The 15,564-nt window shown below is 34.4% G+C and overlaps 1 protein-coding gene across 1 annotated transcript; it reads right to left on the reverse strand.

Annotated features, from left to right (window-relative positions):
• Positions 1-5,064: 5,064 nt before the first annotated feature.
• On the reverse strand, positions 5,065-15,494 carry LOC139482476 (molybdate-anion transporter-like). The gene is made up of 2 exons (XM_071266387.1): positions 15,398-15,494; positions 5,065-7,417 (listed from the first exon to the last, which is right to left on the reverse strand). The coding sequence occupies exon 2, from the start codon at positions 7,359-7,361 to the stop codon at positions 5,997-5,999; it is 1,365 nt and encodes a 454-aa protein (XP_071122488.1). The 5' UTR covers positions 7,362-7,417; positions 15,398-15,494; the 3' UTR covers positions 5,065-5,996.
• Positions 15,495-15,564: the final 70 nt, after the last annotated feature.

Below are 15,564 nucleotides of genomic sequence, written 5' to 3' on the forward strand. Positions count from 1 at the left end.
CCACATCATTTGGTCTCTGATGGACAGTGGTTGCATTGTCAATCATACCACGTCTTCTTATTTGTATACCATGACAACAAAATCATTTGGTCTCTGATGAACAGTGATTGCATTGCCAATCATACCACATCACCTTATCTTTATACCATGACAACCACATCATTTGGTCTCTGATGGACAGTGGTTGCATTGCCAATCATACCACATCACCTTATCTTTATACCATAACGACCACAGCATTTGGTCTCTGATGGACAGTGGTTTCATTGGCAATCATACCTCCTTATTTTTATACTGTGACATCAACATCATTTGGTCTCTGATGGACAGTGGTTATATGGCAAATCATACCACGTCTTCTTATTTGTATACCATGACAACCACATCATTTGCTCTCTGATGGACAGTGGTTTCATTAGCAATCATACCACATCTACTTATTTGTATACCATGACAACCACATCATTTGGTCTCTGATGGACAGTGGTTTCATTGCCAACCATACCACATTACCTTATCCTTCTACCATGAGAACCACATCATTTGGTCTCTGATGGACAGTGGTTGCATTGCCAATCATACCACATCACCTTATCTTTATACCATGACAACAAAATCATTTGGTCTCTGATGGACAGTGGTTGCATTGCCAATCATACCACATCACCTGATCTTTATACCGTGACAACCACATCATTTGGTCTCTGATGGACAGTGGTTATATGGCAAATCATACCACGTCTTCTTATTTGTATACCATGACAACCACATCATTTGCTCTCTGATTGACAGTGGTTTCATTAGCAATCATACCACATCTACTTATTTGTATACCATGACAACCACATCATTTGGTCTCTGATGGACAGTGGTTTCATTGCCAACCATACCACATCACCTTATCCTTCTACCATGACAACCACATCATTTGGTCTCTGATGGACATTGGTTTCATTGGCAATCATACCACATCTCCTAATTTGTAAACCATGACAACCACATCATTTGGTCTCTAATGGACAGTGGTTTCATTGGCAATCATAACACATCTCCTTATCTGTTTACCATGACAACCACAGCATTTGGTCTCAGTAAAACAGACAGTATAAATAACTCTGATGGACAGTAGTTTCATTGGTAATCATACCATATTACATAATTTGTATACCATGGCAACCACATCAATTGGTCTCTGACGGAAAGTGGTTTCATTGGCAATCATACCACATATACTTATTTGCATACTGTGAAAACAACATCATTTGGTCTCTGATGGACAGTGGTTGCATTAGCAATCATACCACATCTCCTTATTTGTATACCATGACAACCACATCATGTGGTCTCTGATGGACAGTGGTTGCATTGCCAATCATACCACGTCTCCTTATTTGTATACCATAACGACCACATCATTTGGTCTCTGATGGACAGTGGTTGCATTGTCAATCATACCACGTCTTCTTATTTGTATAGCATGACAACAAAATCATTTGGTCTCTGATGGACAGTGGTTGCATTGCCAATCATACCACATCACCTTATCTTTATACCATGACAACAAAATCATTTGGTCTCTGATGGACAGTGGTTGCATTGCCAATCATACCACATCACCTTATCTTTATACCGTGACAACCACATCATTTGGTCTCTGATGGACAGTGGTTGCATTGTCAATCATACCACGTCTTCTTATTTGTATACCATGACAACAAAATCATTTGGTCTCTGATTGACAGTGGTTGCATTGCCAATCATACCACATCACCTTATCTTTATACCATGACAACAAAATCATTTGGTCTCTGATGGACAGTGGTTGCATTGCCAATCATACCACATCACCTGATCTTTATACCGTGACAACCACATCATTTGGTCTCTGATGGACAGTGGTTTCATTGGCAATCATACCACATATACTTATTTGTATACCATGACAACCACATCATTTGGTCTCTGATGGACAGTTGTTATATGGCAAATCATACCACGTCTTCTTATTTGTATACCATGACAACCACATCATTTGTTCTCTGATTGAAAGTGGTTTCATTAGCAATTATACCACATCTACTTATTTGTATACCATGACAACCACATCATTTGGTCTCTGATGGACAGTGGTTTCATTGCCAACCATACCACATCATCTTTCTTTCTACCATGACAACCACATCATTTGGTCTCTGATGGACATTGGTTTCATTGGCAATCATACCACATCTCCTAATTTGTAAACCATAACAACCACATCATTTGGTCTCTGATGGACAGTGGTTTCATTGGCAATCATAACACATCTCCTTATCTGTTTACCATGACAACCACATCATTTAGTCTCAGTAAAACAGTCAGTATAAATAACTCTGATGGACAGTGGTTTCATTGGTAATCATACCATATTACATAATTTGTATACCATGACAACCACATCAATTGGTCTCTGATGGACAGTGGTTTCATTGGCAATCATACCACATATACTTATTTGCATACTGTGAAACAACATCATTTGGTCTCTGATGGACAGTGGTTGCATTAGCAATCATACCACATCTCCTTATTTGTATACCATGACCACATCATGTGGTCTCTGATGGACAGTGGTTGCATTGCCAATCATACCACGTCTCCTTATTTGTATACCATAACGACCACATCATTTGGTCTCTGATGGACAGTGGTTGCATTGTCAATCATACCACGTCTTCTTATTTGTATAGCATGACAACAAAATCATTTGGTCTCTGATGGACAGTGGTTGCATTGCCAATCATACCACATCACCTTATCTTTATACCATGACAACAAAATCATTTGGTCTCTGATGGACAGTGGTTGCATTGTCAATCATACCACATCACCTTATCTTTATACCGTGACAACCACATCATTTGGTCTCTGATGGACAGTGGTTTCATTGGCAATCATACCACATATACTTATTTATATACCATGACAACCATATCATTTGGTCTCTGATGGACAGTTGTTATATGGCAAATCATACCACGTCTTCTTATTTGTATACCATGACAACCACATCATTTGCTCTCTGATTGAAAGTGGTTTCATTAGCAATCATACCACATCTACTTATTTGTATACCATGACAACCAAATCATTTGGTCTCTGATGGACAGTGGTTTCATTGCCAACCATACCACATCACCTTTCTTTCTACCATGACAACCACATCATTTGGTCTCTGATGGACATTGGTTTCATTTGCAATCATACCACATCTCCTAATTTGTAAACCATAACAACCACATAATTTGGTCTCCGATGGACAGTGGTTTCATTGGCAATCATAACACATCTCCTTATCTGTTTACCATGACAACCACATCATTTGGTCTCAGTAAAACAGACAGTATAAATAACTCTGATGGACAGTGGTTTCATTGGTAATCATACCATATTACATAATTTGTATACCATGACAACCACATCAATTGGTCTCTAATGGACAGTGGTTTCATTGGCAATCATACCACATATACTTATTTGCATACTGTGAAAACAACATCATTTGGTCTCTGATGGACAGTGGTTGCATTAGCAATCGTACCACATCTCCTTATTTGTATACCATGACAACCACATCATGTGGTCTCTGATGGATAGTGGTTGCATTGCCAATCATACCACATCTCCTTAATTGTATACCATGACAACAAAATCATTTGGTCTCTGATGGGCAGTGGTTGTATTCCCAATCATACCACATCTCCTTATTTGTATACCATGACAACCACATCATTTGGTCTCTGATGGACAGTGGTTTCATTGCCAATCATACCACATCTCCATATTTGTATACCATGACAACCACATCATATGGTCTCTGATGGGCAGTGGTTGTATTCCCAATCATACCACATCTCCTTATTTTTATACCATGACAACCACATCATTTGGTCTCTGATGGACAGTGGTTTCATTGGCAATCATACCACTATTTATTTGTTTACCATGACAAAAAAATGTTTTGGTCTCTGATGGACAGTGGTTTCCTTGGCAATCATACCACGTATACTTATTTGGATACCATGACAACCACATCATTTGGTCTTTGATGGACATTGGTTGCATTGGCAATCATAACACATCTCCTAATTTGCATATCATGACAACCACATCATTTGGTCTCTGAATGACATTGGTTTCATTGCCAATCATACCACATCTCCTAATTTGTAAACCATAACAACAACATCATTTGGTCTCTGATGGGCAGTGGTTTCATTGGCAATCATAACACATCTCCTGATCTGTTTACCATGACAACCACATCATTTGGTCTCTGATGGACAGTGGTTTCATTGGCAATCATAACACATCTCCTTATTTGTAAACCATGACAACCACACCATTTGGTCTATGATGGACAGTGGTTTTATTGGCAACTATACCACATCTCCTTATTTCTATACTGTGACATCTTCACCTTTTAATACTGCATCTTATGTCTAAACAGTTTAGTTTTAAGGAAAATGTAATTACACAAAATGTTTGTCAACAGGAAATCCTCCTCCCTTAATTAAGGAAGGTGTAATTTATGTATTCTTTTTTTAACTAAAAGCTAGCTTTTAAGCCACAGTTAACATGGATAAGGCAGAGTTCTTACATCAATTTCATAAAACAGCCTCAGAAGCCAGAAATTTGGAAATTCCATCTTATTTCTATAATGTATATATTTATAAGAAGATGTGGTATGACTGCCAATGAGAAAACTCTATATCTAAGTAACAATTTGTAAAAGTGAACCATTATAGGTCAAAGTATGGTCTAGCTCTTCAACACCAAACCTTGGCTCACACTGAACAGCAAGTTATAAAGGGCTCCAAAAATTACTAGTGGAAATCCATTCAAACTGGAAAACCGACAGCTGTCTCATGTCTAATCTTTATAAAAAACAAGAATCACTTGTGAACCATATTAACAAATGTTATGCATTGTATAGCATCAGATCCATATATAGCATCAGATCCATATATATCATCTGATCCATATATATCATCTGATCCATATATATCATGTATTCAACACAAATTAAATCTTAGAATTTTATTTGTTTACCTCATCACATTCAAGAAATACATTGTACTTATGGCATTATTATGATGCTAAAAATGTAGTAGGGAAAACACTTATATACATGTAGTGACTTAACAAATATATATTGAATATCTAAAACTCAAGTTTAAATACATAATTTATTAGACATATAAGTCATATACTTGTATATACATATTTACATGATGGTGTTTATGTAAATCAATAGCACTTAATTACAATGATAAATTCTTTCCTATTTAAATATAATATTATTTTCCTTTTGTCATTCTTTCCAAAAATACATTATTTGGTTAAGAGGAGCATTGAGGAGCAAGTCATGAGTTTTGTTGTAATTATATTCTGTTTTGTAAGAAAATCCTGTAAGGACCTAAGAGCTAGGGTTCCGCAGCTATTTCTTAACATGCTTACTTAATTAGCTGATTTATTTTTAGACTTTGGAATAGAGACCTTGACATATTCAATAGCATCCTTCTCGTTTGGACCGTAGGTTGATCTCTAGATGTTTTTTGGGGGGAGGGATTAGGTTGTTGTCTCACTGACATGTAGGTAGAACAACACACCTCATTTTTTACATACATTAGTCAACAATTCAGCGTTTCCTTTACATACATCTAACTATAGATCAAAGTCTTCTGAATTCAGTTTAAAAATAAAACGACATGATTTGAATTATCAATCTTTTTTTATTCATCATATTCATTATAACTAAACATTACCAAACTGCCTTCATTTTTAAATTAGGGATTTTTTTAAAGAAAAACTATGAAGACCAAATACCCTCTTAACTCATACATTTGTCATAAATATCATTTTATATTTCCCATTTCTAAGTTTTTGTTCTTGAGGCCAGACCAAAAAATATTTGTTGTTAGTCATAACACCTTTGAAGTCAAATTGACCAGACTTCAAAATATATTAACAATATGATCTGTTTCCAGCCAGGCCGCTTCCTGTTGTAGGCCATCATGATTTTTAGACAATGTATGCAATCTAAACCCACTTAAAATAGCTAGAAACAGTAAAATAACACAAATAACAAAGATCATTCGGTTTCCATGTTGGAAAACATCTTCATGAAGCAACATCAAGACAATGCAAGCAATGATATTGATCGGAACACGGAACCAGTTAATTATGCTCCATCTATGTGTATCTGGAATGATATGACTTCGGAGGAACCCCATGGATGGGAAGTACAATCCAACTCCGACCTGGAACAGAATCAAAGCCGCATATGATAAATCATACATCTGATGGCTAGGATTTGTCGATATCACTAAAATCAAATTGGCGATGAAAGCTATGAATATCGACGCTAATAATAAAATTGATACCGACAATTTCTTCTTGGCAATTGTGATTTGAAAAAACGCTTGCCCTATCAAAATACTTATCATAAAGCTTGAAAACACAAGACCCAATGATGGATTCCCCGGCTCTAAAATAGGAGTCCATAAGAAAATTGTTATGTAAATGACACTTTCATACAGCGATTCCACAGCCCCAATCATGAATATTTCCTCGACGGTAACAATTTTTCTGAATCCTTCACCACATTGTTTTCTAAATTTAACTTTTGTAACGGCACTATTTTCGTTCCAGTGAGTGAACACAATTATACCGGCCATAATGAGAAATGGAACAGCTAACATGTAAGGTGCTACTGGTCCTAGTCCAAACCACTCTGATACTACATTTGTTGTAATACCTGCAATAACAGCCATTACTCCATTCCAAAATGAGGCTTTAGCAAAAGTAACAGAAATCCATTCTTTAGGAAAATCATGTGTTTCTAAATGTTCATGCACATACCAAGCTTCAAATGCACTGAAGAGAACAGACGTCGCCAATCCTCCCAGAATTCGTCCGATTATCAAAACACCATAACTTCGAGAAAGTTTGAGGAAACAGGATAATGAGTAGATGACTGTGAAAAATAAACATAATTTCTTGCGACCAAAATTATCTGCCGCTATATGAGTCCAGGTACCGAAAATCACTGATGCGGCAAATCCAAACACATAAAGAACAGCAATCTGAGGTTCCTGGAACCCGTAATAAGAATATAATTTGTATAAATAAGGACCTTGTAACCAGTCAGCAAACATGGCCAACAAATAGGCAGCAAAGTACGTTCTCTGGAACTTGAGGAACTGAGGGTTGTTTCCCACAGATTCATCTTTCCTTGCTCTATGGGCCAAAATCTGTAACACGGTGCAGACCCCACACAATGCTAGGAATGAGAACGAGGTAAATGCCAACATAGTCATTGTTACACTTTTCAAGTCACTTCACCCTACGGTTGATATCTTACATCTTTACAAGTCTGAAAATAAATAAAATAGAAGATAAAAAATATAACTGTTTTTTTTATTTACAAGAAAACCTAGTTGGATACCAATTTTCGTGGATTTCGTGGTAACAAGTTAACCATGAAATTAAATGTTCAACAAATGTCAAATTATCCATATAGGCTTGTATGCAGACCTCAGCAAAACCACGAAATTAAATATCAACACACACAACTTTTCCTTTGAAAATTGGTACCCATGAATATAAATCATATATATGTATTTTGGTGATATTATACAAATATCATGCACGATCAGTAATAACTATTTCATAATATTACATGCATGTCCATTCAGAAAAAAAATCTGTAATAATTGTTGTATTTTTTCTTGCACTCTCCACACATCACACATTTGTCACAAGAGTATACAAATAACTGTCATTAACAAATGTATCAATGCATATATACATGTATGTTAGGGGTACCACAATTTCCTTAGGATTACAAGAACTAATTTTAAAATATCCAAGGACAAATTAATTTGTCCCAAAAACATGGTGTTACATACTCAAAATAATATTAAAGTATATAATTTTAAGATAATAGTAACTGCGGGAATAGATACATGTACTAATACGTGTTAGCTTGCTTTCTTTATGAAAAGTCATATATCTGAAAAATTTGGGCATGAATATGTTCGAGAGGGTAAATTCACCTGCAGCTGTGAAAAAAGGCAAATTCATTTGAAATTAGGAAAAAATGTTAGAATATAGGTTTATTGAATATAATGCACATTTGTACCCATATGGGTTGAAGGCATACATAAATCAACATATTAATTTTACAATACATCATACAGAAAAAACCAACAAACGAACCAAACATTATAGGCGAGTGGCTTATTTCAAAAAGACGCTTAGTTAACGACTTTAATGCACCCACCTAACACTCGGCTGTAATATATATCATTCGAAAGCTGTTAATCTGTACTTTCTGTTTTGCCCGGTCGTAAAAAAATCGTACGGTGCAATTTTTGTTAAATCAAGGTCAAAGGTCATGGAAAAACATTCCAATTTTTGCGATTACTAAATAAAACGCCATTTTTTAATTCTTGTACCATAAAATTTTCCAATAGATCATATGAACTTTATGGAACATGATACATAATTTCTAAATCAAACAAAAAATACGAGATTCGATGCGCAAAATTTCCCGAAAATTGAAATTTATCACAAATCCTAAAAAAATGAAAAATTATTCAAAAAGCAAAAAATATCTTGGGGAATCGATATTTGTGTGCTAAAAAAATAGATCAATGTATATGTTTTAGGTCAAGGAATATTTGTTTTGTAATTTTAAGATGCAATTATAAATTATTGTTGATGGAACAGCCTTCTATTGAAGTGTTTGCAGTTGCCCAAAAATCCGCCATCTGCAAATAGCGATCATTTTGTTAATCTATGTTAAAATAGCACATCGCTAATTGTGAATATCAGGGAGGAGAATGATTTTCTATAATAAAAGAAGGGGTATTTAAAGTAAGAAAAGAATATATGCGAGGTAATTGAGGTTAAAATATGTTTTTTACGAAGTCAAACTTTTTTACTTTTTGTAATCATGTTTAAATGCAAACATTACTTTGCGACTAAATCGTAGGCAACATTGAAATAAGTGACCTTGTTTAGAAACACTTGGTTGTCTAAAGCGGGATGTAAACAAACTAAATAAAATGCGGCTGCTTCTTATTTAGTTTAAAATCATGTTATAGTAAGTCATATTAAATGTGTTTAGAAGTTGAATCGTTTTAATTATTTGAATACAAGATGCTTTGAGTATTTTCTACATAAGCTTTAAAAATACAAATGCATGTCATTGTGTATGTAAAACACTATAAGCAGTTGTGAAATAACAAAATGAAAAAGTTAAATACCCTTCCTGACCTCATAAGATCATTCGCTGTTTTAGGAGTGTTCGTTTTCATGGTATGCTGTGTTTTTTGGATGTTGTTCGTCTCTTGGACTTTATTTTTATTTTGTTCATGGTTTTAATTAACTTTATTTGATTCATGGTTTGAGATGTTGATTGTCCCTTTGGTATTATTTTACTTTAAAGACATTAACTTGCAGTAATGAAAATCGGCCAAAAAAACACCTCAAAGTAAAGTGAAGAAGATTAACGCAATAACACAAATATCCGCGAGAATAACTTAATTTGCTCACGGTGATATATATATAGAACCAAATCGTTATCATGATACATTTAGCTACACTGATCTATAATTGTTAAACCTTTTACTACTTGAATAGTGACGAAATATATCAAAGGGACATCAAACAAATAATTAAAAACGAACTGACAAAGCCGGGCAAAAAACGAACAAGACAAGCAACAGTATGCAAAACACAACATATTAAACTACAGATTGAGCAACACAAACCCCTCCAAAAATTTTTTGAGTGAGCTCAGGGGCTCCCAAAGGGTAGGCAGATCATGTTCTACATGTGACACCCTTCTTAGTTTAAACATATTTATTTATAGTGGATTGGGAAACAAGTTTTGCAACTTAAATTATTCGCTTTCCACTTTGCGGGTGCGAGTGCTGCCTTGTAGCGGCATTAGCCTGCTCTTTTTCGAAATCTACAAAGGTGTGTTTAACGTGCAAGAGATATGGCTCTCTCTTAACACTGGTTAGCCTTTTATCGTCCCCTTCCGACGGACTTTCATCGTTTCCTCAAGACCATACTGACAAATGGTGTCAAGGAAGAGCCGAAAATTCAGTCCCTGAAATTTTCATCACGGAACGGGAATCGAACCAGGAACCTTTGTGTTAGTAGTCCGATGCAGTTACCACTACACCACGGCTCTCTTTTACCCGTCTTGTGGCTCATGTATTTCCTAACTCGGTGCCAAGCCTTATTCGGTTGGTGACATTCATGGCAGAATTGACGGCAATTTAGTTACGTCGATGGAACTTATCAGTCGTCATCTGGCGAAACAGATATCTCATAATTGTCAACCAACTCGTAGTGGCGTCCATGAAATTTTGAAAGGGATGATTTCAACTTTGCATTTGAACTCTGGTATAAAACATGTTTAAACCACCATTTTTCTTCAAATGTCCTGTACCAAGTCAGGCATATGGCAGTTGGTATCGAATAATCTGTTTCTTTGTATGTTGGCGTTTGTTTTTGTAGCAGTTCTGTGTTTCTGTTATATCGTTGTGATCCTCTTATAGTTGATGCGTTTTCCTAGTTTTTGCTTTGTGACCCGGATTTATTTCAGTTACTAGTAAATCGATTGATGACCATTGAATAGCGGTATACTATAGTTGCCTTTATTTCAGAGGAGTTGAGGCTCAATGAAATCGGTCTCCTCCTTTAGTAGTATAGATATGCAGGCGTTGCTATAATGTTGTTACATAGAAATGAAAAGTTTATAATTTGGTAGTAAGGGGTGTTTTTATGGGTTGTGTTATGCTCATCTCTTTTGTCGTAAAACTTGTTCTCAACCAACCCTCATCATCGATTTCAAGATACGTGATAGAGTAAACTATATTTGTTGAGTCTTTTATTTTAAATTTCAATGGAAAATACGAGTCCAACATTGTCACAAATTTTACACTATTCAGTGAGATGACATCATCTATATAATGGAAAGTGAAGTTTCAAGATAATGATAGCTTCTTGTCAGTCGTCATCAGAAACTTTTGCATGAAGTCATTCTCGTATGAAAAAACTAGAATCGTTGCGTATTAATTGATATTTTTTCTTCAGAATTATTCTTATTTGATGAATTAATGCATGTAAACAATAAACAACAGAATTTAAGCGATCAAGTAGTCCAGTTTTATAATGTGTTTACTATTTTTTGAAATTCTTTGAAATTTAAATTTTCATCAATTTATTTTCTTTTTATTTTGGTCTAGATTTTCAATTCACATTAAATAAATAAAAGGTCTTTTCACTACATCAATATTTATAATGAAGCTACAAATCAAACAATTAGAAAAGTCGAAATAATATTATGTTTATTTCAGTCTGGTAGTTACAATGCAGATTGCAATCTCTTGGTTTCACCCCCTTTATTTCAAGCAATAAGATGATTCGCGCACATATTTTTTATTCTAAATTTTTCAGATTCTTAAGAATTTGTTTATTAAATCTTATATTGACCACATACAACATGTACAATGTTTAAATAGGAAGAAATGCTTAAAAGCTGTTTTTTCGCAGATGGCGGTATTTTGGGCAACCGTATGAGTTGTTATGATTTGCTGTTTGATTAGAAGTAAGCATAATTTTAGGAAATTTTATGATGTCAAAAACTTCTTTGATAGTCATTACAGGGTTTTACTTAGTTTTAATTGATTAACATTTGCACCAGAAAGAAAAATTTGGGTTTTCACACATTTTGTTAACTTTTACTCGAATTTCAGGAAACATGTGCTCTCTGTCAAACATGTCAAAAACACGCTTTAAATATTAAAAAATGCATTTGAATAATGACTGTTAATCTCTCTGCTAAAAGTTTAAATTGTTTGCATATGTGAATTTAGTATATAAAAGTCATATTATGCAATCAGCTGAAATCTTAGAAAATATGCACTTATTCGTCCTTGACCTTTGATCTTGATTTGGCGGAAATTGCACCGTACGATTTTTTTACGACCGGGCAAAACAGATAGTACAAATGTGTAGCTTTCAAATGATATATAATTTAGCCGTGTGTTAGGTAGGTGCATTAAAAATTTAATTTTATGGTTAAAGTCACTCGCCTATTATATACATATATATATGTATCTATCATGCAGTTGTTGAGTCCACCCTCCTCAGTGACCATGACTTTTTAACAAATGAAGCAGCATACTGCATAATTGACAGACACGAAAGACATAAAACCAATTTATCCAAATTATCCATATTATCTATATCGGAATAGATATTTCTAACTTTTTGCAAAAATTCAAATCTCAAATCTTTATTTTTTGTACATGTACATTTTATGTAAATAAAAAATGCTCTTCATCATCTATTTTATTTAGACAACAATGTTGACATAAACGTTCTTCTCTTTTTATATTTTAGTATCTACCCCTTTCAATTTCCAAAATATGGTCACTCACCCTTATATACAGTATGCAAAAAATACACTGGCTAACAACCAATCAAAATCCGGCATTCTTATATAAGGTGTAATTAGGACAGACAAACTAGGATCTTTTAAGTTCTAGGAAACTGGGAATTCTAGTCAAATTGGCACCTGGTCAAATCAGCATCTAGTCAATTTGGCACCTGGTTAAATCAGCACCGATGAAGTCATTTCAGAAACCATGTTTAGATATATGTTTTTTTCAGTATTTTAAGCAAAAAGATTAAAATCAAGAAGGGGTTCAAATATTGATTGTTTTCATTTTTTGGGGTTTTTTGTATGGATTTTTTTTCCGTTCAACTAAAATGTGTTTTCAACATGTTCAAGGAGCTTCAAGGTATTGGATATTTTTGTGCATGTTTCAACCAGTTGAGCATTTTGCGGTTTAATGCTGTTTGATCATAGTGTTTACTGAAAAACCATATTAATTGCTAATTATTTCATGTATTTTGCATACGAGTTTGATAAGTGATGTGAGTGACTTGATCATACATGTTACGTAGTTTTCCCTTTTTCTAATTTTCTCATCTGACATAATTATGATAATTAAAGATCATTAAACAACAGATTGATTTTTGTTATTTCTTTGTAGAAAAACAGCAATAACTACCTGTAGTTAAAACAACAAAAATGTTATAATTACATAATGTATGTCATGTATGTTATTGATAAAAGTTTTAATTAATTGAAAAGAAAACTAATCACAACATGGATCATAGAACAGTGGCGGTCCAGGGGGGGGGTTCCTTATTTTTGGATGACCAATGCATTTGAATGGGGACATGTAGTTGGAACCCCCCTTTTTAAAATGGCTGGATCCGCCCCTGTAGAATATTGAGAAAACTTTAAACAATAAATAATGAATTCATTTTTAACAATGCAACAATGATTAAATCCAACCCCCAAAATAATAAAAAAAAAATATAGAATGATCTTTTATACCATTGTATACATCATTACATTTTTAAAATTATTATTATTTTTGTATGTATATAATTTCAGAGACATACATGTACATTTCTATGGTATATTATATCATATATTATTGGATGCTGAATAGACTTTAAATGAGTGTGGATTTGACTAGATGCTGATTTAACCAGGTGCCAATTTGACTTGTACCAGGAAAGTGGCTATGGCATGTGGATATTATGGGGACGAAGTCCCCTATTACAGAAGAAAATTAAAATAAAAAAAAAAATCGGGGAAAATTTCCCGAATTTTTCATTGTACTAATGAACTCAAAATCGTTTAATTTTTTTTTTGTCGCACAGAAATCTACTTCCGTTTCCCGTCTTGTTTACATGAGACTTTGAATAAAATGTATATTTATCAGTCTAAGAAAGGAACTAATACTAATTCATTTTAAATAAAATGTTTGTTATTAAAAAAACGTTACCTGATGACAGCGTTTCTTTGTTTAAATGTACATTGATGAATATGACGTCATAACTTAAATAACGTCACAACTAAAATCCCTAACAACAGAACCAAAATCAGAAACGTTACGGTATTTCTGTTTCTCTTTTTAACATTGTTGATTAAAAAAAAAAAATCATAGACTTCGTCCCCATACACCTTATCGCTATTTGTCCGCCATTACTGGATATTACACAGGTTCCCTTAAAAATTTGACGTCACAAAACAAAATATCTGACGCCACAATGGAAAAGTGATTGTTGTATGCGTCAAAAGTTCAAGCGGCTGGGTCAGCCAGGATTAGCAATAAGGTGTATTCACAGGTAATTCCTGCCTCATATTATACAATACATTGTGACGTCTTCAAAAGATAAGGGTCACAGCAAAAATAAAAATAAAAATAGGCTTTCACATCAAGAATATTTGGACTAGATCACCAGGGTAAAATAAATCATTGTCAAAAGTGACTTCAGCTGTTAAGTCCACAGGCACTTCCAATGGATAGAAACAAGTGCCTGTGGTTAAGACTTAACCACAGGCACTTGTTTCTATCCATTGGAAGTGCCTGTGGACTTAACAGCTGAAGTCACTTTTTGGTTAAGACTTAACCACAGGCACTTGTTTCTATCCATTGGAAGTGCCTGTGGACTTAACAGCTGAAGTCACTTTTGACAATGATTTATTTTACCCTGGTGATCTAGTCCAAATATTCTTGATGTGAAAGCCTATTTTTATTTTTATTTTTGCTGTGACCCTTATCTTTTGAAGACGTGACAATGTATTGTATAATATGAGGCAGGAATTACCTGTGAATACACCTTATTGCTAATCCTGGCTGACCCAGCCGCTTGAACTTTTGACGCATACAACAATCACTTTTCCATTGTGGCGTCAGATATTTTGTTTTGTGACGTCAAATTTTTAAGGGAACCTGTGTAATATCCAGTAATGGCGGACAAATAGCGATAAGGTGTATGGGGACGAAGTCTATGATTTTTTTTTTTTAATCAACAATGTTAAAAAGAGAAACAGAAATACCGTAACGTTTCTGATTTTGGTTCTGTTGTTAGGGATTTTAGTTGTGACGTTATTTAAGTTATGACGTGAATATGCTTTCACTTAAATAATCTGTAATCAGCAAACCATGAAACGCAGACTCATGGGAGGTTCAAAATCTAGGTTGTTATCAATACCAAGGGAAGTAATCAGGACGAGTTTTAATCGAAGGATCAATTCACGAGAGAAGCTCTACTGTGATAGTCGAGTTGACATATTTATAGACCCTCATTGATAGGATTTCAACCTCCTGTGGTTTTTTTAACTTAAGTCTGCACACAGCCACAGGAAATTGTCTTTTTCAAGTTTTTGATACAGAAAACAATATTTTTTTCTAAATCACTATTCGGTTAACTTTTATTGTGTTAAGATACGTGAACAATGGCTTACTCTGACAACTATGATTTGCTGGCAGATCTATTAAAGGGTAAAACATATCCTGCTGCTGGTTGCCAACAAAACGGAAATGAAACTATAATGTTCAGACAAAATTAAGTGTCAATAGTCCGACCATACATTATTCCGAACAAATAGTTTGTTATAAGTAAACAAACTTT

Source organism: Mytilus edulis, chromosome 7 (genome assembly GCF_963676685.1).
Source record: "Mytilus edulis chromosome 7, xbMytEdul2.2, whole genome shotgun sequence".
Classification (NCBI taxonomy): Eukaryota; Metazoa; Mollusca; class Bivalvia; order Mytilida; family Mytilidae; genus Mytilus; species Mytilus edulis.

Bases quoted from the DNA above. Each gene is read 5' to 3' on its own strand.
- LOC139482476 (XM_071266387.1), bottom strand. From the start codon at position 7,361: ATGACTATGTTGGCATTTACCTCGTTCTCATTCCTAGCATTGTGTGGG.